General features: G+C 40.1%; 3 protein-coding genes, 1 long non-coding RNA gene and 1 other non-coding gene across 5 annotated transcripts in view; 3 read left to right on the plus strand and 2 right to left on the minus strand.

Moving 5' to 3' along the window:
* Positions 1-27,092, minus strand: part of LOC145453684 (cilia- and flagella-associated protein 43-like) — a 252,286-nt gene that overhangs the window by 217,232 nt on the left and 7,962 nt on the right. The gene's annotated exons all lie outside the window — the stretch shown is intronic.
* Positions 7,852-12,071, plus strand: LOC145454516 (uncharacterized). Its single transcript, XM_080332503.1, has 3 exons — positions 7,852-8,139; positions 10,710-10,853; positions 11,417-12,071. The coding sequence occupies exons 1-3, from the start codon at positions 7,959-7,961 to the stop codon at positions 12,037-12,039; spliced, it is 948 nt and encodes a 315-aa protein (XP_080188629.1). The 5' UTR covers positions 7,852-7,958; the 3' UTR covers positions 12,040-12,071.
* LOC145454746 (uncharacterized) lies at positions 14,639-15,856 on the plus strand. The gene is made up of 2 exons (XR_013920216.1): positions 14,639-15,441; positions 15,573-15,856. It is a non-coding gene; the product is annotated as an uncharacterized LOC145454746 (long non-coding RNA).
* On the plus strand, positions 15,886-15,956 carry Trnaa-ugc (transfer RNA alanine (anticodon UGC)). Its single transcript has one exon. It is a non-coding gene; the product is annotated as a tRNA-Ala (tRNA).
* On the minus strand, positions 18,024-19,301 carry LOC145454318 (uncharacterized protein F54H12.2-like). Its single transcript, XM_080332311.1, has one exon. It carries the CDS (start codon positions 19,299-19,301, stop codon positions 18,024-18,026), a length of 1,278 nt encoding a protein of 425 aa, XP_080188437.1.

Genomic DNA, 27,092 nt, shown 5'->3' on the forward strand with positions numbered 1-27,092 from the left:
TCGTCTGTCATGTATTCCTACGGGGTCTCTGGTGATTCGCCATGTGTTCTTATGGGTGTGGTCGTGAATCGTACTTTCGAGTATAGGCATCTCTCGCACGGTGTTGAATATGTATCAGGTATGGTAAATAGTCACGTGATTGAATCTTAGTTAATGTGTATATCGCAAATTATTATATATGACCAATTTGAAGTAATCCCAACGTTTACGGTGAGTGCGACAATGATATATCGTTATTCTTATGGACGCGGCGATGATTCGTGCTTTCGGGTATAGAATGCGGGCGGCATGTCGTACTTTTAGCAAAAAAGGGTGTGAAATAGTTTGCTAAATCTAGGAATCAGTCGCTTGGTAATTAGTTTACCGCAGAGCCGGCGTAGACGGTGATCCAAATACCAACAATAGCCGCGTTCGCATACTAACACTTCAAAAAGATGTGAAATATTTGTAAAATCCTACGATCGCCCACAAGATAACACCTCAGACATAGTCATCTTTCACGACTTAGTGTCATAGCCATACCGATCGCTCACGCGGTGAAATTTTAGTAATCAGTTTGTCACAGAACTTGATTCCGCTGGTAAGATTTAATAAGTAACGACTATCAGAACCGCCAGTGTCGGTAACTTGAATAGCAACAAATTGCCATTTATTTCCGTCCTAACCCTAATCCTTTGTGAGGTTACTCAAATAGGTGTGAAATAATTGTAAAATCCCACGATCGCTCACAAGGGTAAGGAATAACAGAACCACAACGGCAACGACTTGAATACTAGCAAATTGTCAAATGTTGGTATAACTCGAATCTTTTTAAGAGTATAATCCTTTTGAACCTGAATATTACTTGACTTGACCAACTTTCAACTCCGTTTCCGGATCATTCACACATTCCACGCCGCTGTTTTAACACTTATAGAATCAATACCAACTATCTCTAACCCGATAATATTCAATCATTTTGGTAATTTGCCAACTTTAAATCCGTTCGCCAGATGTACTACAGGTAAACTGAGATAATTCAGAATGAAATATTTGGACTTTGACATAGTCTGAATTGAAATAGATTGACAATCATGACTACCAACTTTGATCCAGTCACATTTCAAGATTATACTTTGAAACAATCCTTGGAACTGACAACTCTATTCACGACTCCGTTTCCCTTTGTAAAATAGAGTTTCAGAAATACTATCACTATGACAACTCAACATTTTAACATCTTGCCATGCACAAAAGAGTAAAATACAAAAACCTTGGTAAGTCAATCCGTTTGTAGTAACTCACCAAACCAAAACAAAAAGTATCCGTATGAAAAGTAGACAAGATTACGCAAGTACATACAATCGCTACAATCTAAAATCCATAGCAAGTTTGGTTGTAGTCATATACCGCCAACTCGTCTTTTTTTGTTCAACTGTGAAAGTAATTACTACTCGGTATACTCTGTAACATAAAGTAGTTACTACTCGGTGCACACAAATATGTTGAGAATATACGACATTTGAAAGTCTGACCAACGTATAGTTAAGAATTCATTTCTTACGATCAAACGCAGGGGTTATATTGAAAATTATCATGATGTAAACATAAGGATTGACTCAGTGATTTGACATATATGTAATAGTTGATCAAGACTTGATTATTAAATTATTCACGGTAATTAGACCCGGCGTTGTGGTAAATGTTGTGACAGCAACAAACTTTTCAGTGCCAATGTTATTAACATATTAAGTTGTAAAACTATGCGTGTCTGAAATGTTCTTGATAGGAAAATTACTCCACCTTGGTAAAAATCACTCTGCGTATCGCGGATATCGGGAAATATTTTTACAAATGTAATTGTTTCCAGTAACTAAGACTAAAGATGAAACAACAATATCAGTATTATTACATTCAACTACCAGTACAATTATTAAAATCTATCGTTTGCGATAAACAGCGCTAAAGATGTATTAAGTCTATTATTCATACATTGAACATCCGATACAAAATGCTTTATTATCCCGATTCGCAACGGGTAATTGAAACGACTAAGTGTAGAGTCAGTATATCACAATATCGTTACTATTGAATCCAGCAATTGATACGATTTATTGTCGGAATTTGTGACAGCGAATTGAAACATCCTTACCTTACGGAGTGTGAAAATATCACTTTAGGTATCGAGTACCAGTAGAAGCGGGTGAACGATACTTAATTCGTGACTCGTCCTTGTACTTGCTAAATGTAAAAAATTACAAGGTTACACTCTAAGACCTTGATCAGCACAAGAGCAATTTGGAATATCATTACTAGCTGCAACCTATTCTACTAGACAAAACTCACGGTAATAATAAAATCAAAATATGTGCTACACTGAAATCTACAAAATGTGATTGTATTGTTGTTAGTGATCATACATTATCATATGAATATTCTAAAGTAATTATAATCATAAAAACCAAACCGCTGAAAGTCATTACCAACACAAAAACAATTTGTATGATATTCACCAAACGCATCCCGACTCGGTATGCAGAAATTATTTGTAGAGTGCATATCAACAAAGAAATCACGAACACAACCAACACCGAAAATGATAAACACGTTTCGCGTTACTATTGATACAAGTTCATTTCTATCGGCGAAATAAATGCCACCACAAAACTCAGAGCATGCAAAGGTCTTGATTGATATGCATTTCGATTTGCGTCTTATGATACCAGCAAGCATTTTAGACATATTACGAATTGTTAAACCAAAGTCGTACGGCCGATTAATAGTTGATTGGAAACTTGTTCACGTACCTCAATTATTACAGAAAAGTATAACACCATTGTCCGACAATCTTTTACAAAAAGGATCGAAACCAAGTCACTCAAAGTCGTTGCCGTCACATAAACAATTTGTACGACGTTTGCTAAATGCGTCCTATAGTTAGGTGTACTAGAAATATTTGTAAAACACACTCCAATAAAGAAATCAACGAAAAGATATCCTACACCTAAATCTGGTAAAACCAGTTTGCACTTTTTGTTCATTAGTATGGTATCCATTTCCTTTCGTCAAAGTAGATGTTATCATAGTCACTAAAGAACTTACTTGGACGTATGCTTGAATTCTAGACATAGTTCTGATTTGTCCGACACAAGACCCAAGAACAACACTAGTTTCAACCGAGCACACATATCCAAAATATCATACACTCCGCTATTCCTAAAGCGCAAACACCCGATACAAAATATTACTTGTTGTGTTGTTGCGGTATCATCTTCACAATATCACACACAATACAAATGATGGTTATGTGTAACATGCTATCGACTTGAATCACACCAACATGGAAGAGGATTTACTCACTCTTTACATAACGATATTGACCAACATCACGTCGTCGGAGTGTATCGTTTTTTCTAGATACAAACTACGCTAGTGTAGCGGAAAATAATTTAGTGTAACAAAAACAATTTTCACTCTCTTGACTTATGAAAACAACAGACGAGTCTTCATTCAATATTTTGTTTGTGTCAACTAGTTACTTTGTATGATACGACTGATACCCGCGCGACTTTTTCAGATCACAATATGAAAGATATTTACATCACACAAAATACTCCACTTGATATTCCCATACTATACTAAACTGCGGAATGGTTGGTCAGACTCTACAAAATGTTTTGATATCGTTTTTTACACGAATGGTCACGCATCTAAATATTCAAATAATCCAACACACAACTATAGTACTTACAGAAATATCATAGTTCTTGTAACAAAGTTGTATGAATATACTATTCAATTGTATATTGAAGTTTTCTACCTCCAAGAAGATCTTCAAAGTTGTATGTGTACAATGAAGTAGCCGATCGTCTGGCCAAGGAGGCGACGTCGTCACACCGTGCCATCACAATTCACGACATCCCTATAGACCAGTGGTTCTTAACCTTTTTTCTTCCAGCGCCCCCTTTCAAAAATTATCGTGCTCCAGCGCCCCCCAACTTCATATTGTAAGGAATGTAATAAAGAAAATGAGTAAGAGGGAGGGCCGTAATAGCACTTCGTCAACCCCCCTAAAAACGATTGCCTTGCGCACCCATAGCGTGATAAACTGAACCTCTTAGGGCTTCGCTCCCACGAGCCCCATATCGTGATTTTGATGGTCGGCAAAGTTTGTGTAGCCTGATTGCCCTAGGTACCAAAATTTTCTACAATGCATGAATGGGAAGGTGGTAATTACATATATAACTCGCTATAAACTTTTTATCCTCTCAGCCCACGTAATCAGATTTACCAGTAGCACTGAGTGAGCTGTTGTATAGAAAAATAAAGGGCACGTAATTAATAATTAAACATATTGGGGCGTGCCCGCAGGTACAATTATTCGTTACCAGGGCCGTAACAGCACTTCGTCAGCCCCCCTCCAAACAAAAAAAACGTTGGTCCAGGGCCCCCATCGGGGGATAAACCAAACTTCCGGGAGACTTCACTCCCAGACCTCCATTAGGCTGTCCGCTATTGGCTGATAGCCTATTAGGTATCTACATTGGGTGTCCATTTACTGAGGCAGCTATGCTCGCCTAGTCGCGCGAAGCGCGAAAAATTTCACTAATTAATGATTAAATTGGTCAATATGATCGGGAATTGCATGTAAATTGAGATCAATTTTTATCCTCTCTCTGCTCATGTAAACACATTTACCAGTAGAGCTGAGTGAGGTGCAATGTTCCCTCCAAGCTGCGCACGTGCGCAGTGCTGACACGGTCTCTGCGCACAGGAAATCTACGTTGCGCACAACAAATCCGAAGTTATTACCTTTTTTTAGTCGTTACGCACTGTTATCCAAGGGTCAGCGCAGTGAGTTGTTGAGTGTGCGCAGACTCATCAAAACTTGAAGCGAACATTGTGAGGTTTCTTGAAAACTGTAGGGCCCGTTACTAATAATTAAGCATGTTCGGGCGGGCGAGCCCGTTGGTATGACTTCGTTGCATGTTATTTCGTGACCCCCTGTCTGCAATATCAAAAAAATATAGAATCGCTCAACGGGGATATCGCCCAACAGGAATATCCCTGTCGCCCAATCGTACTAAACTAAAAGACGCACCAATTTCAGATTGGTATTTCCTCACTGACATATAATTTTTCCCTGCCAGATGGAATTCGTCTTCTGGGGTTCAGATTGCCAAGACAGGAACATTCGGTGTCAGTCATTTAGGCGCCCATGGACAATCAAACCTATATGTATTTTGAAGGCTATATGTAGCGAAGTTTTCGGTGTTAATTTGCCCTGAATACTCATTAAGGATAAGTCCTATCACCACATCATCTACTTCGAAGCCATTTTTCTCCAGCGCCCCCCATACCGCCCCCCTGAGCCCAGCGCCCCCATATCGCCCCCTGAGCGCTTCCGCCCCCCTTCAAAGTCGCCAGCGCCCCTGGGGGGCGCTGTGGGCAAGGTTAAGAACCACTGCTATAGACGATGCAAAGAAAATCGCTTTACATAAATGCAAAGCTATTTGGAACCGGGAATATCTCGATTCAGAAACAGGAAGCCATTACAAAATCTTCCGACCAAATCTGGAGGTGAAATTACCATCAGTCCCACCAAGACGCAGCGAAGCTACGTTGTTTCGACTACGCACCGGTCACTGCGGACTCAAGGCACATCTCCACCACATTGGCTGCTCGGAATCACCATTGTGCGAGCATTGCGGTGAATTAGAAACGGTCGAACATTATATTATGACCTGCTCACATCTGACTGAGATAAGAAGAAAACTACAACGTATCGCGCAGACAAAGAACGTACCGTTCCAGCTATCTAACCTTTTAACGGACAGCAACATTATTGCCGATCTACTGGACTTCATACGAGAGTCAAAGCGTTGCATTTAGCTATATGTACTCATCGTGTATTTTCATGACATTTCATGCTATCATTTTTGATCAAAATATCTAAAATCGCCGTGGTGCAAAAAGCCTTCGATGCGAAAAGCACCACTAAATGTTTTTATACATCATATTAATAATAATAATAATAAGTCAATCTATTTCAATTCAGACTATGTCAAAGTCCAAATATTTCATTCTGGATTATCTCAGTTTACCTGTAGTACATCTGGCGAACGGATTTAAAGTTGGCAAATTACCAAAATGATTGAATATTATCGGGTTAGAGATAGTTGGTATTGATTCTATAAGTGTTAAAACAGCGGCGTGGGATGTGTGAATGATCCGGAAACGGAGTTGAAAGTTGGTCAAGTCAAGTAATATTCAGGTTCAAAAGGATTATACTCTTAAAAAGATTCGAGTTATACCAACAATTGACAATTTGCTAGTATTCAAGTCGTCGTTGCCGTTGTGGTTCTGTTATTCCTTACCCTTGTGGGCGATCGTTGGTTTTTACAATTATTTCACACCTATTTGAGTATGCGGTAACCTCACAAAGGATTAGGGTTAGGACGGAAATAAGTGGCAATTTGTTGCTATTCAAGTTACCGACACTGGCGGTTCTGTTAGTCGTTACTTATTAAATCTTACCAGCGGAATCAAGTTCTGTGACAAACTGATTACTAAAATTTCACCGCGTGAGCGATCGGTATGGCTATGACACCAAGTCGTGAAAGATGACTATGTCTGAGGTGTTATCTTGTGGGCGATCGTAGGATTTTACAAATATTTCACACCTTTTTGAAGTGTTAGTATGCGAACGCGGCTATTGTTGGTATTTGGATCACCGTCTACGCCGGCTCTGCGGTAAACTAATTACCAAGCGACTGATTCCTAGATTTAGCAAACTATTTCACACCCTTTTTTGCTAAAAGTACGACATGCCGCCCACAGTCTATACCCGAAAGTACGAATCATCGCCGCGTCCATAAGAATAACGATATATCATTGTCGCACTCACCGTAAACGCTGGGATTACTTCAAATTGGTCATATATAATAATTTGCGATACACACATTAACCAAGATCCAATCACGTGACTATTTACCATACCTGATACATATTCAACACCGTGCGAGAGATGCCTATACTCGAAAGTACGATTCACGACCACACCCATAAGAACACATGGCGAATCACCAGAGACCCCGTAGGAATACATGACAGACGAATCACCACCACAGCCTATACCTGAAAGTACGAATCACGGCCACGAGTTTTCATTACGATTCACCGCCGCAGCCTATACCTGAAAGTACGAATCACGACCCCGAGTTTTCAACAGAGGTGGTCAAAGTAGTCACCGTCGCTACTTAAGTAGAAGTAGAAGTAACGCCGAAATTTCTACTCAAGTAGAAGTAGGAGTGGTGGTTCACAAGTAAGTAAGTAAGTAGGTATTCTACGCTTATTTTTGCCTGCAAAACTGAAAACTGTCAAGTAGAAGTAGAAGTAGTCTACAATCATAACTACTTAAAAAGTAGTGTGAGTTGGCAAAATCTACTTCAAGTACTTCAAAAAGTAGAAGTACTTCGTTACTGACCACCTCTGGTTTTCAATACGAGTCACCGCCGCAGCCTATACCCGTAACGTTATCAGGCAGGTCATCGACACAACGTATACCTGAAAGGGCGGTATCACCGACGAGACGGCAGGTCCTCACCGCAGCATATACCGAAAGGGTGGGGTCACCAACACGAGTTTTCAAGGTATATCATCACCGCAGCCTATACCTGAAAGGGTGGTATCATCACCGCGCCCGTAAGAAACAATAGCCACATGCGACCGAGAGGGGGGGTCAAAAGGGTGGGGTCATCACCCCGGGTTTTCAGGCAGGTCACCACCCCGGCCATAAGCCACAATGGCGATTCGCGACCGATCATACTAACTACTGCTTGCTACTTTACCCACCTCTGTAAATGTCCAATTATTCATTTTCACATTTGCAGTACATACTAATTCCAGTCTTACACTGGTGTACTGGTATACATGCATGTAGACATTGAAAATAATAATAGTTATGCTGGGCCAAGAAGATGGCTGAAAGAAGTACAATGACTCTCGGAATACGATCTAAAAGGCTATCAACTTTCCGAGAAGGTACAAAGACTGCTGTAACGGCAATGAAAATACACAGTGATCCAACAACAGTTGCGTCAAATCGCCCATCTCTGTTTGTCGGATCGGAGAATGAGGAGCTGACTCCAGCAAAGTTTGGTATGTGGAGTCTAAACGAATATAGCAATTACCACTCGGTAGTTAAAGTCCTACCACCAATCTAATCCGACGATTATCGATTGTATCGACGGGGGCTATATCACTCGGTATTTGTGACAATGTAACTCATAAAAGTTCTACAAATTTTTTCCGAAAATACTTCCACTTTTTAAAATACAACGTATGAAAAGCACGTAGTTTCATCTAAATAAAGCTGTTCAAGTACAAGTGGAAGTAGTCTAAATACATAAACACTTGAATAAGTAGTGCACGTATATAGGTGAAGTCTACTTGGATACTTTGACAAAGTAGAGGTACCGGTAGCCTACCTCATTACTGACGACCTGAACTCCTGTTGCCTTCACACGATTACGTTGTCAGTGGTACACACAACGGTGGACCGTGTTCGCTGTCACTTGCAAATGTTTTCAAGTGCGAAGAGGTATATCTCTTTTAACTACGACAACTTATTGACTGAGACCAATATGTTACGACCTCTACTCGATTTTGTAGTTGCATTGAGCCGACGTGTATAAATATTCACAATTAGCCTAATATTATGAATATCTTCGAGACCAGGAGTGGGCAACCTGCGGCCGTAGAGGGGAATTTGTGCGGCCGTCGACACATTATTCAATTAGTATGTGTTGGCAGCCGTCGACATGCAAATTAAAATTACAAATTCACTCCGGAATGTTTGAAAGTTTGTAATTAATCTTAAAATTTTCTTCGCGCTCGGAGCGATTCCATACGACCTCATTTTCCGATTTTAATATGGTAGGGCCCTTTGCAATCTGAGCCGGAATCGAAATCGGAATTTGTGCTCCTCACGAAAGATATTTATTTCTGGTACATTCGGGCGAATCCAATGTATTTTCACTATACCGTCAATCCTGAGGGGGTCAAGAAATAACAGCATGCAACAAAGTGACGAAGAACAATTAGCCCCCTCGAAGATCCATTATCATTCATAACCTGGCCTAAATTTTCGAAAGCATTCCCTCTATCAACTCTACCGGTGAATCTGATCACATGGGCTGAGCAAGGATGAGAGTAATATGTGATACTGCTACTATATTGATGACGGAATCCATTCGTGAACGTGGAAAATTTTCGTGCTTCGCGCGACCGTAACCGACCTCAGTAACTAGTCATTAGATTACTACTCGCGATTTCGGTACGTATAATAGGCCAATATCGAAAGTAGAATAGTCCTACGTTCACCGGAAAAAGTCATGGATAGTTTAACATAGGTGTTTTGCGCCCATTACGGCTATGTCCTGGAATGTGGCCGTAGGCTACATAAGTAATCTAAATGCGGCTGTGATTAGCAAAAAGGATGCCCACCTCTGTCTAGTCATTTGAAAATGATATCAATCAGTCAATCAATCAGGTTTATTAATATTTTCATCGTTTCAAAACATCACAAGACTGCGATACAATGAAAAGATAGGAGGGTGTCGAAACAACTTGGGGTAGCCTTTAATATCAGACACCCACCTTAGCCTAGGCGAAGTAGAGAAGAGGCATGCACACTGAATCAAAAGTAATGCAGAGAATATAAGATGCAATTAGCTTGTGCTGTTGATGAAATTGATTCGCTAGTGAGGCAAAATACCTTCGTTGTTATAAGCAACGTTACATGATTTTATCAAATAAAATTAATTGTAATGATATTAATAAGTAGGGCCATTTAAAGTCGTTAAAGTCATATTTTTTCTATGCATCAGTAAGTCGTGAAATCAATTTAATGCAAAAACCGCGTCCCTATGAGGTATATTAGGAAAGTTACAGAGTCATATAAAGTCATATTTCCTGCTTAGGTCATAAATCAGCTTTTTAAGTTATATAGTCACAATTTTGAGTTATAAAGTCATACCGTTGTATATTTTAAATAAAAAGCACCAATTGAAGCGGTGAATCAATTAAGCACTAAGAAAGTAAGGCACGTATGAGGTCACACATTACATTAAAACGTTGCACATCAACGATCCAAAGTTGTCTAGTCAGTTAGCAGAAATATGCCTCCACTACAACAGTATTTCAAACTGAATACTCAAAATGGAAAGTTGTACGATGTACGTATACCATCAAAGACTCAAAGACGCCCATGGTTACCTAAATGCCCTTGATTTCGGAAAAGATTTGCTTGAGCTCAAAAATTACATTAAGGAGTGATTGGACAAAAACGATGTAGAACAAATTATGGAGATACAAAGACAAGATATTTCACCAGCGCTTTATGCAAAACTGCAGAAGTGTCAAGTGTCAACCCACATAAGCATCTGCGGAGCGCTCATTTTTCTTACTGAAGTCATTTTTAGGTCCAAATCGTAACTTCAAAGACTTTATCATTCCACACTATATGAAACTGTACTACAACAGTAGTTTAAAATAAAAATGGATGTGTAGGCTATTACTGTTATGTTGTGTATGTTTTACTCTTTAGTTCCGTGAGTGACGTTGTTCGCATGTAAAAATACACGATTTTCACATAAAATCATATAATATCATATTTTTAAAAGTGGCCCTAGTAATAATTCATAGTTTTCTAATCACGTTATTCACAGAGAAATCATCGAATGGACATGTTGGCCTACACGAGCGCCGTCGGCAAATTTCAAAGTCATCTGATACAGTTGTACACTTGGTTGGAAATTACAATCCTTCGTCTAGATTCGAAAATATACCAGACGGGATACAAGTAACTCCAGGTTGGATAACTTCTGCACTGAAATACCAGATACCGAATTTTGGCCACTCATAGATAGTCCATGCTCGTAGCAACCTGAAATGTAACCTTGACTCGGGATTTTTGGTCCAACCCGTCACAAAATATCATTTGTTGCCCTATGCTCTCAACAGAGTTCGTCCATGACGCAATGCATCTATTTATCTGTAGTAGGCCTACTGAAGGAAGCTTTGCCTATACTTGTACTACTTATACTCTGGTGTCTATGTCCTTGGATTTCCTCCGCTACTACTCAACACTTCATCAGTCGAGACTACTCACTTTTACACTTTGAATTTGTGACAGTAGAAAGTAGGCTAGTTGTAATAGAAGTTTGCATCAGTTTTAAAAATGAAATAGTCCATATGTAGATCGAAATAGCCGCCGTATCACTGTTAACAGAATGTAATTTCAGACACTGCTCCTATCTGCAGTGCCAGTATCGGCTCAAGGTATCCAGTATCGGTAGGACTCCATATTCACGATATGTTCACCAATTAAGATAGTTTAAAATTGCTGCCTCTGCACATAAAATTTTTCTTATAGCGCCCCGAGAAACAAGAAGATCAACTAAGGCGAAAGAATTTTCATCGAGTAAGAGCAAGATCTACTACCACCGAAAGGATGGTCGAATGCCGGGCAGACACACTAACAACCACTCAACGATACCCGACAGACAGTCAGAGAGATCTCAAATCACGATTCCAGTACCAGCAAACGGATCTTCACCTCAACACGATGATCACCGGGATGAGGATTCCGGCAAAGTTGATATGCCATGCGCACCTGTCACTTACGAACTAAAAACCGGTCCTAACTGCAAGAAAAACGATTGTCCAACTGTATTCCACCTAAATAAGATTAATCTGAATCAAGAACTCGTCAGTGTCACACCACCGAATAACGGCAAACTTAGTTTGAACGAGTCTCTGTCGCGAAAATTCGTGACAAGCCGAATACCGCACAGATCATGTAGCAGTTTCTACCCGGAGTCACGTAACCAGCCTGTGCCGGTGGTAGAGTATCTTCCTCTTCGCGAGGTTTATCTCAAAGCCACCGTAATGGACGGAATCAATACACACGAAATCGTGGAGGATAACAAGATATCTCGAATTCGAGAGTGGCTAAAGTCATTGAGTTATTTTGATAATGACCAACAGATGTGCTAACTAGTTATTAAAACATGGCGGTCACCACGTGATTATGAAACAGCATATTTGATTAGGAGAGGTGGTCAGTAACTATAGGGCTGGGCAAAATCGAAAACCTATCGATTCGATTCTGAAGCGAGGCTTCGAGTTTAGTCTAGTAGGCCTATCACTCATGATGACATCATGATGGTATGAAAAATATGGAAAGTTCAAATGTGTACAATATACGATATAATTATTGCTCAGCAATGATAATTAGTTGATTGGCCGATTGTTGAGTGAAGCCGTAACTATGAGACAGTTGTTATGGCCATGATTGGAAATATTTCTGAGTATGAATTTTACGCTGTGTACAGTCTGTCCAGGTTTGCTACATCACGAGTTTAAAAATGTAACTTGATCAGCTTTATGCGCAGCGATCAACCGGTTTCCTTAATCCTCGTCTGTTAAATCCTGATGAATGAGATAATCCACTGTTTAATCAATCCCACTTTATGATCTCCGCCCTTGGTGATACACGGAACGTGTAATTTCATTACTCGAAAAATCGTTTGTCACTACTCGACCCGGATCATAATAATTAAAACTCGATTCAGATTCGAGTACTCGAATCATTGTGCCCAGCACCATTAGTAACGAATTAATTCTACTTTCGAAGGACCCACGCACTTTTTTGTCTACTTGTACCACTAAGTACTTATCATTTTAGCGTACTTCTACGTCACTGTGTTCCGTATATTGGGCAAAACTAAGCAATTGTAATTATAGTCACTTTGTTGCATGCTGTTATTTCTTGACCTCCCATAAGCTAGGGTTACCATACGTCCTCTTTTTTGACTTTATTGAAAGTGTCCTCGGAGGACGCTCAAACGTCCTCTCTTTGGAGAATTTGTCCTCTCTTTTGAATATTTAGGTTATATGTACGCGGAAATTGGACTGAGAAGAAATCAATACTGAAGTGACGGTCCGGCGGGCCTTTCGGGAGTTGAGCCACAATATTGGCCTAATTTATTTTAGTCAACCAACTACAAACTCGAAATAAATTTACCAATTTTTTCGGATTTTACTCCGGTATTGTAAGTCTGGATATTTTGAAAAAGTGTCCTCTTTTCAGATTCCTAAAATACTAAAATATGGTAGCCCTATAAGCATTGTGGAAACATATTGGAATCACTCAAACGTACCAGAAACAAAGTTCTTTCATGAGGAAGACACGATTCCATGCTCGTATTTCTATATGGGGCAGTTCTAGCGTATACGTACCGCGGTTCAACGGCTGAGAACCACTGCTATATGCCATGCAGGGTGCCTGATTAAAAGACTACTCCAAGTCGTTTCGGCACCCTCTAATGCAGGGGTTCTCAAATTTCCTTGCATAACGGGCCGCATCCTAACAGCAAACACCGCTTCCAGCCGCAAAACATTATTACGGTATATTTGTGGACTAGCCTACGATTATACTTAGGCTAATATTTATTTAAAAATATATATATTTATAATATTTACCAGTCGTATATTGGCTGGACATTTAGTACATTTGTATGCATTCTACAGCATTAATGGACAGCGTTCGTAAGCTTTCAGTTGCTGTTTCTATAGTGAGATTATGTCATCTTCCGACGGAACAAGTAAATCCCTTCATGAAGCGTGCATCGCATTCGTTCCCATGTCGGTATGTGCACATTCAAACCCTTGCACCAGAGAACTGAACTCTCTGGTTCAACGCGTGAGCGAGCAAGTATAAAATTGCGGTAACACTTTTTCGTTACACAGGCCATTGTCACTTTGAGCTCTCAGTGATATGAGAAGAAACCTCATGTTCGGGGTAATTTCTGAGCAAACGAATCAACCCTTCTCCTTTCCTTCCATGGCTGATGCCCTGCACCAATAGTTACAGAAGTCAGAGTAGTATATAACAGCACGTTCTCATGCGGACCAATTAAATCGCAGCATTTGATCACGTGACTACTTTTGAATTTCAAATCAAACAGAGAAAAGCGCGCGAAAGAGTTATATCAATAGTGCTTCAATAGGGACAATGGGTGACAATATATGTCAATAACGGGCGTGAGCATCATTGTATTGGTGTCAGCTGATTGCATAATGGGTGTTAATGGGCGTGGGTTAGGAGAGCGAACCGTGACAGCATAATGGGGTGTGTGCTAGCGAACGTTACGGTATTGTGCAATGGTTAATACCGTAGACAAGTCCAAAGCTAGTGATATTACACCATACACAGCTTTGATCACGCGCCAAATTTGTAATTATATATTTTTTTAGCATCACTACAAATCATTCTTATTCCTATATACAGTCCAATTATTCCTATACAGCCATCCCATCGCAAGCTCCATCCCAGTTCCTCTCCCAGTGCTTGTCCAAATGTTCGAAGTATATTTTCGCTCGTTCTGGTGTTACACCCTCCATTGTTCAGGATTTGCAGTCTTCTGCCCATCTCGCCTAGCGTTCGTTGCTGTTGTTTTGATTAACGCGTCAAAAGTGGGTATTTAGACCCACTCCAATCACGTGACCACTTTTGAATTTCAAATCAAACAGTGAAAAGCGCGCGAAAGAGTTGTGTGACCGTTATTGTACAATGGCTAATAACCTAGCGATATTGCACCATACATAGCTTTGATCACGTGACAAGTTTGCAATCATATATATGTTTATTCCGCGATGGTGTGATCATCATTGTATTGACAATGATTGTAGAAGAAGTTTAGGGGACTATTTAAGTCACAAATTTGATGCTAAGCCATTCAATACGAAATTTGAGTGACGATGGGAAGAATAGTGATTAACGATGTCAAATTCGAATCTCCAACAAATATTACAATGGACCAAACTTCAAAGAGTATAATAGTAACGGGTGTAGCGACGATAAAATTTGAGCAGCAGTTCATGATAAAACGCCGTGAAGGATATACGTGGGTGATCATACGTGACGAAGACAACGAAAAAAAATCAATGAAGATTCATGAGGAAGATATCGCCATAAATGGAAAGTGTATTACTATCAAACAAGGAACCGCCGTGGAATTAAACAGCCTATTCATGAAAAATTGTTACAGATTAGAAATGAGCGACGCATCTCATCTCATACATTAATATATTTTTTGTTGTAGATTTGAAATGCGCGACGCATGTCATTTCATACATTAATCATATCATTCATTATTCTGTAACCTATTTCTATTTACATGTATAATTAGATTGAATTATAATTTATTTGAAAGCAAGTGCGACAGTTCGAATACTATCATTCGATAGGCATGCGTGCTTTGAAGCGTTTGATATATGAACAAGCAAAATTTAAGCAGAATGCTTACGAAGGTATCCGAGCAGGACCATTCAATGAAAAGAATATGTATAGTTGGTGGGCAACGATCCAAGGACCAAACGGAACGCCCTACGAAGGTGATGTGTTCAGATTATCAATCGAATATTCTACCGAGTATCCATTCAAGCCTCCTAAAATGCGATTTGAAACACGGATATTCCATCCTAACGTAAGCTGTAAAGGTACCATATGTGTCGATATTTTACAGAAGGAATGGTCACCAGCGATGACAACGTCCACTCTACTGATATCAATACGTTCATTGCTCGCTTCACCAAACCCTTATGATCCGATGGATCAAGAGAGTGCGGAAATGTATTTAAAAAATAAGGAACGTTATTTCCAACTAGCTACTCAATATACCCGTAGACATGCAATGGAAGATACGCAAGTCACCCAGCAAGAAAAATAGTGTTGTTTTAATCCACCGCGAGTAGCGTGGAATTGCATTATACATTCCGTATTGTTCTTGTAATAAATAATAAAAATCAACGTCTGGTTGCGTTGTTATTCGTCTGAATGGGGACTTAGCTCAATGGTAGAGTATCTGTCTTGCAAATAGAAGATACGGGTTCAATTCCCGTAGTCTCCACGACTTTTCTATTGATGCTGTATCTGACTAGAACACGAAGGAGGAGCCGTAGTTGTTTTGCGATTTTATTACAGACATATCAAACTAATAACAAGCATCATAAAATCGCGCGTTGTGTAACGCTTCGAATACGATTATATTTTTTACAACGATCGCATTCCCTTTAAATTCTATAAGAATAGGACAGGTACGCGGTAAACAGTAATGTTTGTCTTTGCAGACAGTGATTGTCGGAGATTCAATCTTACCGTAGTGAGGAACATGCAGTTTCTTCACTACGATCTTATTGGTACGATACATTATTTCACATGAGAAAGGAATAGTGATAGATCTCACTTTCGGTAATACAATCGTTTTTTCATAATACCTACGATCTCCATTACTACTCAAGCGTAGGGGACCAATACAAATGCGAGCCATAGTCATGATTTACGTTCACATTCTTCTCCACAGCAAAATAGCGTATATAATAAGAATTCCAGAAATAGCAGCGCGGTTGCAACGATAGTTATTATTTCGATTTCTTCCATTGAGATTTTATCCAACTGAAACTTCTTTTTCGAATGAGATGATCGTGTTCATCCAATTTGAAGCTTGATGATATCGAACACTTTTGTCTCTTATCTAGTTGTCGCAATTTACGCATAAGATCGAAGAATTTGATTTCGTCGTGTTCACGTATGACGGTTCTGAAATTCTTTGCAAAAGCACTACCGTCTTCAAAACACCAACTGATTTGATCGTCACTAACTGCACTTATGAGAACAGTTTTGGATTTTACGTCTCGTTTGCGCTTGAGTGCTTGCGAAGCAGCGTCTTCTCGTAAATGAAATTTCAAATCGGCAGAGTTACCACTATAACACTGCGCAAACATGAGTAGGTTTTTTGTATCTTTACGAAAGCTTTTTAATAGCTCACACATATCATCATCGAGTAGATGCCTATCATAAAATACAAATCCGGAATCGCGAGCTTCAGGATCATTTTCTTTTGTGTTATTTGGACATGAAAATCCGTGACCGACGAAATATATGAAGTTTATCTTGGCGCTACTATCGGCCATCGTTTGAAGCTCTCTGGAAAAATTTCCAAGAGTGGCTTGCTCTTCACGCAACACTTTGATATCTTCAGTCTTGAATTTGAATTTCTGTACTAAGATATCTGTCATAATCTGAATGTCTTGTAACGTTCCTTCATTTTCGACATGGTGCGGCTTTCCGCGATAACACATCGATACTATAAGCGCATTCATGATGACACTGACTAGATCCCGAGCAATAACCACTTATATATAACTCCGATGAATACACACAAATTTATTAAAAGCGATTTCTCAAAAATTCCCATGATTTTAGTTTACGAAAAACGACAAGTTCACCACGGTTACGACGAATAATTCTATGCTTCGACAACACATCTATATACATGCAATTTTTAGGAAAACGCACTGGTATCCAATCAGACCCGCGGAAAATTGTAACTTCGTTATCATGCGGGTAAATGCGTATGTGAAACGGCTCGAAAGAAATTCTATGAATACGATTTGCATTCATGACAATAATTTTTCCTTGGACTTTCATGTAGGCCTTGTCATCATCTCCAAAGTATTCTATGATGGTGAAACTAGTTGCTCCCATTTCAAGATTCTAACGAAGTCCACTACGATATCGTCGTTCTCTTTTCGATCATCACCGAAGTGATCCAAATACTGTAGTGTGCTCATACCAGTAGAGCGTTTCACGATATATGCAATTGCATGAGCTCCACAAGCGTCTGACCTTTCATGCTGTAATGGTTTTATTGAGCTAGTATAATTTTCGGGATCAAGGAAACTCGCAATCTCAATCCTGAATGGAGTGATACCCAAGCTATCGTGGAAATGGGTTTCATATTGATCGGCATATATGCAAACCCAGTGACTACCTTCCTCGTGACTTTCATCATAATTGATCACAATTGAATAAGGAGGTTTCGGGCGCTGAGGGAGTTGATCAATAGGGAAATTCCCTAGATAGTGTTGTTTCGTAGCATGGTAACTATACAATATTTCATCTATTTCTTGTCCGTTCATATCACGGTCACCGTGCGAGCTTGGCTTATTTCCAGTATTTTTTGAAATTCCATAAAGCACAGCAGAGTCGTTTCACTCTCAACACCTGCTGCAGGAAAGGTGATTCGAAGACTGATCGTTCCACTTTTCTGCAGCTCGAAGCAGTCATCTAAATCGTCACCTCGCAAATTATATGCCAGAAGCGTGTATCCATTTGCGAACTCGGAAGGTGAAATCAAGCCTTTTTGTCGTTCGATGGCACCCATAGATTGAATGAGATTTAGGTAGGCTTCGGAATAATGATTGTTTTCAAAATCAAGTTCGTAGCCACCCTCTGGCATAAGGAAACCATTTACTTTCAATTCAACCCGATTCATTTTATTATGAATAAAATTATATGGGTTCTTATCTAATGCTCCTTGGAATGCCTCGGTTTTCACCATGGCTATAATCAAACGTGTCGGCAGGGTTCCCGAATACAGATTACCAATATCGATTTGAGTGGTGTTAGCCGCAAAAGTTCGAGTCAGCAGCTTCATGTCCATAAAGGGATACCTAGCCGGTGCGTCTACCATCATGGCAGATTTCACATCTTCGGTTACCCGCACTCCACATAGGTGCAATTCTTTTTTGATGATTTTGAAATTGCTGGTAGCGGCTCCAAACAGAAAGAAACTTTTCGGATTCAATGTCAATTCGAACTCTAACGGAACCTCGTCCAAAATATAACGGTCTTGCAAACACAACCCATGATGTATTTTACCGTGAATTTCAACGACTTTGCTCCTGCCATAAGGCAAACTTCTCGCCTTATGACCTTTGTTAGCCGCAGCGTCGCCTAGGGCCGAATCATCCAATTGCTTCTCTGTGTCTTTGACCCATCCTTGTGTAAGAAGTGTTGTCTCTTGCACGTCGTGAGGTGTGAACAGATAGTGTAAGTAGGCCGAATAACATTGTAGCTTCACGTCTTGTTTCAGGGTATGGTTCCCGACTTTAATGTGAAGTTGAGAAATTAGAGAATCCAGAATGTTATTCACAACTCCAATGCTGTCCGTAGCAGCTAGATCCGCATCGCCTTTCAATAGTTTCAAGCGAAACAAAAAATAGGATTCGCTTAAATCAATAAAATCTTCACAGCCTTCATAGCGGTAAATAATTACGCTTGCGTTGTCCGACACAGGCGGAATCTTAATGATCCGTTTCTTCTCAACGCTTGTCTGGGTAGGTGGGAGTTGAAAAAGATCCAAGCTAGGATGTACGCCTTCGGCAGATTTCGCGTGAATTAGCTCCGTCATCTTTCGCGAGTCTGCTAGCTAATGAAAAAATAAAGTAGGAGAGTTCTATTTAATCGAAAATGTCCCGTCGGCGCTTTTTCCGTTTCGTGGTCTTTTTTCTAGGTGCCTTTCTCTTGCCTAGGAAGTTGTCAAGAGCTTTGCTAGCTGCTTGTTTGCCTCTTATTTTGAAGCTTTCACCGACGTTTTGCCCACCCAATACGTCAGAAGCTACTTCTGCTCCTGTATGGAGTAGTTGTTTGCCGAGAGCTTTCGCCCCTTTTGATATCAATGGTACAACACTTCGTCCCAAACTACGAAACAGATTTCCTAAACCGTGTCCTCTTTGCACTCGTCCTCGAAAATAGTTTATGCCATTACCACTTTGCACACCATAGTATTGTTGAAAGGCATCGCGATCACAACAGTAATGTGCTCTCATGATGACGTAAAGCAAGTGTGATATCAATCATGGACCCCTTCAGATTTATACCCGTACCTTTATCGTCTTTGATACTAATCTGAATTCGACGAGCGTCTTCCGTTATCATAGGGAAAAAGTATATTTTTTCGAATATATGATGTTGATATTCATTGACACTACTCGTAATGGGGATGTTTCGTAATAGCGGAGCTTTCGTGTCGCCGACTGATTGCGGTCGAATGAGATCGGTATAAATTAATAAATTGGTGATAGGCGTAATGGAATCCCTCAGAGTGATCTCTGAAGTTAAATAATTCCCTCCTAGCAGCTTTTTCTTCTGAAGCTTTCCATACACGAAAACCGGATTTCTGACTCCGGTTGGATTCTTCACGAAGTTAGGAAACGCACCCGATTTGTAAGGTGGAATGACTAACATAGCATTAGAACTTCCTAGCTGGTTAATATATACTTGGTCCTGCGTGCGATTGATTCTATCAATCAAACTTTTGAAGTCATAATAATTACCCTTGGGGTAATAATAATGATTTTTACTTCCCACTTGAATCAGAGGCGATGTTTTCTCATCCTGAAATTGCCATAACAGTGCGTCGAAAGCAGGTAAAGTAGGTTGGAACTCGTTGCGAATCGAGAACTCCGCTAGCCCCTGTTCGTATTTTCCTGCAATCGGTCGTGCTAGCTCAAGAACAAAATCTGATTCCAAACTGCTAATGTGAATGTATTTCATAGTGCGATACCGCGCTTTCGGAATTGAAGTACAGCGCTCGATGGAGCGCTTCGAAACGGAATTTCACCCCCTTTGTGATCCAGCAAGGAAATTTTTACACGTTCCAATCTATTTATACTTAGCGGAAGAAAGAAAGGTTTTACGTAATATTTTGAAAACACCTTCTTATCTCCTTCAACTTTTACAACTCGTAATAAACGCTGTAGTGAACCGCTAGACTCTTGGGGTTCAATGATGTCGCAATGAACGTATACGAAATCGATTTTCGACAAGGGTCGTACATCAAAATTGAGATGTATTGTCTTGTCAGTAAAAAAGTATGCGGATAGCTCTGCTCTATTCTTCGGTAATATGAAACGTAGGAGAGTAACCCTAACTGCCGTCAATTCTAGATGCTCAAGTGTCCCAGTATAATCGTACTCTCTGGTGTCGATTCGACATCGCGTATCCTCTCCCGGTCTTGCACTAGCTGCAATGTTTTTGTGTGGAATCGAAACCGTCAGGCTATCACTTTCAGGAAAACACTTGACTTTCACATCGGGATTAATGCTCTCCAACGATTTAAACATGTCATATACAGATTCATATTCACCAATTTTGAACTTCAGTCTTCTTGTGACTTCACTGGGACCCATAATGTCGAAACCGTAGTAGTTATTTGTGATTGCGATCCGTTCGTTAAAATCGGTTGGGAAGCCTATCTCAGTCAACGCGACTTCGCTTCTTTCTACATTTCTGGGGGTGTCTAGTTCGTTGGTGTAAACCGCAGCTGTATTTTGTGGAAACCTGTCCATGGAGGCATTGGAAAATAACGTAATATAACTCATAGTTTGGGTATCTTTGGAGCCGGTAACATATATCCCACACACGATGATAACAGCGACACCCAAAGCTCTTTGTTGTCTTGCACGACACTCAAATTATACAGCGAAAAACTCACGATGAGCAGTATAATTATAACTTGAGCAATGAATTGATAAAAGTTACGGTTCGACGATATCTTTTTGATCGACCCAGGTATTGAATTCCGGTCCATAATTCAACCACTTCACTAAAAACTGACTGCGTTTACCACGCCGTCGCCTCTTTATAATCTTTTCGACTTGCCATTTTTGCGGTTCAGTAACGGGTTGAATTTCTTGTCTGTAAAATTGTCCGTCAATTATTTCGTTATTGTAATCACGTAAGCGATACGTGGGCGGATCTCCTTTCATGGCTTTGGCAATGTAAAATATCTCGGGTTGCCAGTTGGGTCGACTAGACTTCTCAAACAGATTGCGAATTTTCGAGATGCGTACAGGGGTCCCGACCGCTAAAGTGGGTAGTTTGGAGTCGCGAAATCCATACATTTTTTGCCAAATGCTTTCTTGATTATGTCTATTAACTTCACTAGGAGGGATCCCTAACGAGCGGTGTCTGGTGTGATTGTACGAATAGACCATATCATCTAGCACATCGATATAATTGCTGGTGTTATTTTTCGTGAAATAGCGGTAGAAGATTTGACGGAAACTACGGATAGCCCTTTCCGCAATCGAAGATTTCAATTCGCTTTTCGTGTAAAAGTACCGCACCTTGTTTTTTCTGAGAAAATTCTGAAAAGCTCGACTCGTGTATTCTGTACCTCTGTCTGTCTGTAGCACCAATGGAAGGCTCTCTTTGAAAACTTTTTTGAAAGCAGATATCATGTTGTCACTCGATTTATTTTTAATCGGAATCATCCACACATACTTGGAGAAAACATCAATAATAAGAACGATATATCTAAATCCACGATTGTATTTTGAAATAGACTGTACGTCGATTAAATCGCTTTGAAACTGTGCTCCGATCCCTGACACAACAACTTGGCGACGTTTAAATCTTTTTCGAATGGGAAAGTGATAGGTATAACTATCTTGTCCCTTCAACCACTCGCTGTCTTTCTGTAGGTAAGCACCCCTATAAGAATAAGGTTTTTTGGGATCGAAGTAGTCTATTTTGTCCATATTTTCCCAAAGTAGCGTTGATTGGGCTTTTGTTGACGCGGAGTATCGAATTCTTTCCAGTTAAGCGGAGGTTTGAGGTCGACCTTTTTCTTTGCTTTTTTCTTAGGTTTTTTCTTCTTTGGAGTATCTCCCTCCTGTTTAGTAACGCTCCAATTAAACGCGTGCGGGGGCCCCGGCGTCGCGTTTGTGTCATCAGATGGTGGCGCGCGCGCTGCGTCTGCTTTAATGACGGGCGGCGACGCGTTTTTATCGTCGAGTGACGAAGCGTTTGCGAGCGCTTTTATCGTCGCGTCATTCTTTCTTAGGTTTCTCAAGACATTGATACCGTGTTTGTAAAGCGCTAATTTTTGCACGCGAGTCAAATCCGAGTCTCTGATTTTGGCAATATGTTTGTCAAATTTCCTTTCGTATCCATCTTTTGTTAGTAGCGGTGGAAAATAGAGCTCACGCATTTCTCGTCAGTCCGCCCAAGAGGCTTCCCAGTATCGGAATAGCGGCACTCAAAATGGCTAGGAACGGAATAACGTTAGATAAAGTATTGAATCAAAGTTACACGTATTTACCCGAAAGAAAGCCACCTCTTTGCAAAACTTTGCGCCTGCCTTTTTGAGTTTTGCAACAGAGGACCTTCCGTATGCTGGCTTTGTGTTTTTTCAATTTAGATTTTCTTGCGTTAGAAATAGGTACATCGCCCGCCACCAGGTTTCGAAGACACTCGCACACACTAGCGACAAATTCCTTATGCTTCAATAACTGAATACGTTCGGGGTTTTTAGCTCTCCGTAAAGTTTTCAATTTGGTAAGATGATCTTTTAAACGTTTTTTCAAAATGAGTCTTCGCGCGTCCTTAGCCATCACGAATGATGATTATCGTTCGAGCAGCGCGCTATTTATTCCAAATACACAGTCATGCGTTCGTCCGGAAATATGTTGGTACGAAGTCGATACTTTTCCGGTGTCTCTTGGGTTAAATCAATGGCAATATATGAATAAGGTTCGCGAGTTGCTCTTTTGTATGCTTCTGTAAGCATAGTAGGATTGTCCGGGAACATTTGCCGTGAAAGGTAACGTATTTGTGAAACGTCACGTGGATTTTTAAACACCACAATATAGCTAGCGCTGAGAGTGACGTCACGAAAACCACCACCTCGGTGAAATATGTTCTGGACTAATAGGATTACTGAGACATTATTATGATGGGAATGACGTATGAATAGGTCCCTCGCTTGTTGTGCTTCCGTCATCATGTCGTCTAGTATTATCAGAGTATGTCCATTACCACCCTGCTGTAAATGTTCTAACTCGTCTAGACCTTGGTGGAATTTCACACCCTTCATTTTATCGTATAACGGCTGATAATTATTGTACAGCCAAATAATCTTCCTTGGATAAGGCGCAATGATCTTCTTGGCATTTTGCACAAGTCTATAGGCAAAACATGTCTTACCACAGCTCGAAGGTCCAGCTATGATCATCCTGAACGGAGAATTTAAGACACGTGCACGCTCCATTTTATTACAAAACAGACAACATTTTATTACAAAGCAAGCGGTACAGTATGAATCCCATCACTCAATAAAATTCTTTTATAGTAACCGTATGATAGAGCGGAACGATATTGATGATATGTGAATATTTCTCCCTGAAAGCAACGGAATCCGGAGTTATAGCCACCGGAGATAGAACGGTTTTGCAATACACCTTTGAAATCTTTGAAAGTTTTGCAGGCCGTTTTACTCAAACCTTTTGAAGAATATTTATCTGTATCACCCGAGCAATAGTAGGTTTTTGAATTGAGGCCTACAAACCCCCGTCCACTCCATTCTACTTTAAACAAACCCGGTGTTCGCTTAGAGTAATTATGAGCAGCGATACAGCACGGTTCATCGATTTTGAAAGCGACTGGGTCCCTTTCGAAGTCTGTTTTATGCTTAACGCACGCCCTTTGAACCAACCACTGATCATGAACTTCAAAGAACTCTTTACGCTTTGAAGGGATGATCAATGAGTAGATAGAATCAGCTGATATCGCAAGGTAACAGGAATCGGTGTCAAGTTCAAGATGAAATTGATCACAATCGTTTATGTACACGTGGAGGAAGTCATACATGAACGACAACATCCGTTGCTTACTGTGATTAAATATGAAGAACCCTACGATGACGGGTTGATCAAGTTGAGTCGTATCGGGCCGTGAGGTTACTTCAATTAAGTCCGAATCAATTTCATCAGCGTCGATAAAATTCGGTTTTTTGATGAGCGCTTGAACTTCATCGCAAGTCACATATTTGTGATTTTTATATTTGGCTGGATTTTGTATAGTGGTTCCGAAAGCACTATTTCCAAGATTCTTGAAGGTTAATGCCTGCATTTCAAGTGCATGGTCTCTAGGAATGACGTCACCTTTACGCCGTAGCGTAGTTACGCGATCTACGAAGTTGCGAAATAGTCTTTTAGGTTCATATTCCAAACATTGATAAACACGTGTGACCACCATTCCGAGACGCAAGTACCAACTCAACAAGTCGGTAGTAACCAATTGCTTTTCGATGAAATAACTGGACGCGAGCGCTTTTTTTGGAAACTTGACTTTGTTTTCCCTTGCGTATTGAGCCATATGCGGACCGATATCACATTCATTAATTTCGATGTGCTTAAAGAAAGGCGGTAACTCTTCAAACTTAGATTTCAAATGATCTGGGCAGTGCGCGTCGCATTCTATCGCACCGAAAAAGCGATTGTTAACGACTCGATCGAGTATTTGTTCTTGCGAGAGTAAATATTCTTTTGTCACATTCCTTTGTAAATGTGCAACGAGGCGCGCAATGTCTGGATCGCGCTTCATTGCTTTCCATTCACATTCGCGCACTCGAATGACCTGATATCCTAGGCGTTCAAAATAAGCGGTGGTTTCTTCGGTTTTAATGCGTCGATTATGATTAATATTTTGATTATTAGATATACAAGGACACGAGTGCCACCAACATCCGTCCATGTTGAATATTAACTTCCGCTCCGCTGAGTATCCATCTACGCTAATTCTACGCGCTCCCAGTTTCACTTGCGGACCGTTCCAAGCGTGACGAATCGGAATACCGCGAACAATGCTTTGATAAGTTAACCACTCGAGTTCGATCATGGACGGATAAGTCTGTTTTCTATGAAATTTCTGTTTCACTTCATCATACAGCCAACGGGTGACATATCCAGTTGGCATATTGACATCAATGGCGTGCAAATATAATGCGTTGCTGTCATACCCTACTATAGATTTCACGTCTTTGGCTGCGTCTCCATACTTCAAAATGCGAATTTTGGTCTCGTCTGCCATTGCATACCGGTTTGTAATTTGTGCCAATCCACCGATTAAGTTATTAGTTACAGTGTGATGGAGATCGGCATTGGCTTTATTGAATAAAGCGATTTCCCACCTTTCATCGAACATAAGTCGATTAGCTATACTCGGTAAGCTGACGTGATTTTTGAACATGTCAATCCCCAGTTTTTTATAAAAGTCGAAGTGGTTATTTACCGCGACGAGAAAGCCGACCACATCACATTCATTGTAGTATTTTAAAAAATCCCTCATTGTTTTCATATCGAGACGCTTCCAAGTATCGACGCATTCTTGGTATTGTTCAGCTGTAATATTATACCCGCGAAGACTACTATAAAAGCTATCGTGTGGCGGTAGCGATGTTTCTTTCAATTTATCAATATGCGTCATATATTCGTATGGAAAGAAAAATTTATTGTTTACTCCATCACCGTACACTTTCAAATACGCATCCAGGCTATATCCCGGAGCGAGGAATAGAGATATATCTAGAAATTTCAATTTATTTGTGGAGATAGTGAGGTAACTGCTGTTTCGCTTCAATACAAAAAAGCCGCTCTCCTCTCGCAAAAGAGCAATCAAATATTTTTTACACAGATTTAAATCGTAGCGAGCCGAGTTGAATCCGATTACGGGTATTTGATCTAACCACGTTTCAAAGCGATGATACAACAACTCCAGGTACGATCGCGTTTTAATCGGATCAATCACTTTACGTTCTTCAATCAAGTCGCGAAGAGCGGTCAACTCGGTGTCATATATAGCACGCATTTGCGAAGACGCAATTTCTTGAATTTCATGAAGCTTATCGACCATTTCTTTAATTAGATCACGCGGGTTGCCATTGGAAATAAATGTAGTTGTTTCGTTCGTGACATTATCACACAGTGAGACCGAGAGCGGGACATGTTTACTGGTAAATTTTACTTTGGCTGTATCGGGCTTGAGATTTTCTTTTACTAAGAGACTCTCAAAGTCAAAGCAAATTCTGAATTTGTAAAAACGTTTTTCTTTACTAACAAATATACCTTCATTTTCCAAATCTTCAAACACCGTCGCTTTAGGACGATAAACACCAGAACCGTAGCGATACCTTTTCTCAGAATTACAATGATTTTTAATATGTCGTTTTAAACTACTTTTCAAGGTAAAGAATGTTTTACACGAATCACACATAAAAGTAGACGTATAATTCTCTATATTCAAAATTAAAGAACAGTGATTTTCGAGCATGTGAATATGAATTGTGAGTCCAGACGCATTGGAAGTACGACGCAAGACCGTGGTTTGTTCACGTTTCTCGTAAAGCAATATTCTAACG

The sequence above is a fragment of the Botryllus schlosseri genome, chromosome 13 (genome assembly GCF_051294905.1).
Source record: "Botryllus schlosseri isolate E-star chromosome 13, Bs_hap1, whole genome shotgun sequence".
Lineage (NCBI taxonomy): Eukaryota > Metazoa > Chordata > Ascidiacea > Stolidobranchia > Styelidae > Botryllus > Botryllus schlosseri.

Excerpts from the sequence above, each read along its gene's own strand:
- LOC145454318 (XM_080332311.1), bottom strand. The coding sequence starts at position 19,301 with ATGACGGAGCTAATTCACGCGAAATCTGCCGAAGGCGTACATCCTAGC.
- LOC145454516 (XM_080332503.1), top strand. The coding sequence starts at position 7,959 with ATGGCTGAAAGAAGTACAATGACTCTCGGAATACGATCTAAAAGGCTA. Across the intron at positions 8,140-10,709 it reads GCTGACTCCAGCAAAGTTTG|AGAAATCATCGAATGGACAT; the intron begins GTATGTGGAGTC and ends CGTTATTCACAG. Across the intron at positions 10,854-11,416 it reads CGGGATACAAGTAACTCCAG|CGCCCCGAGAAACAAGAAGA; the intron begins GTTGGATAACTT and ends TTTTTCTTATAG.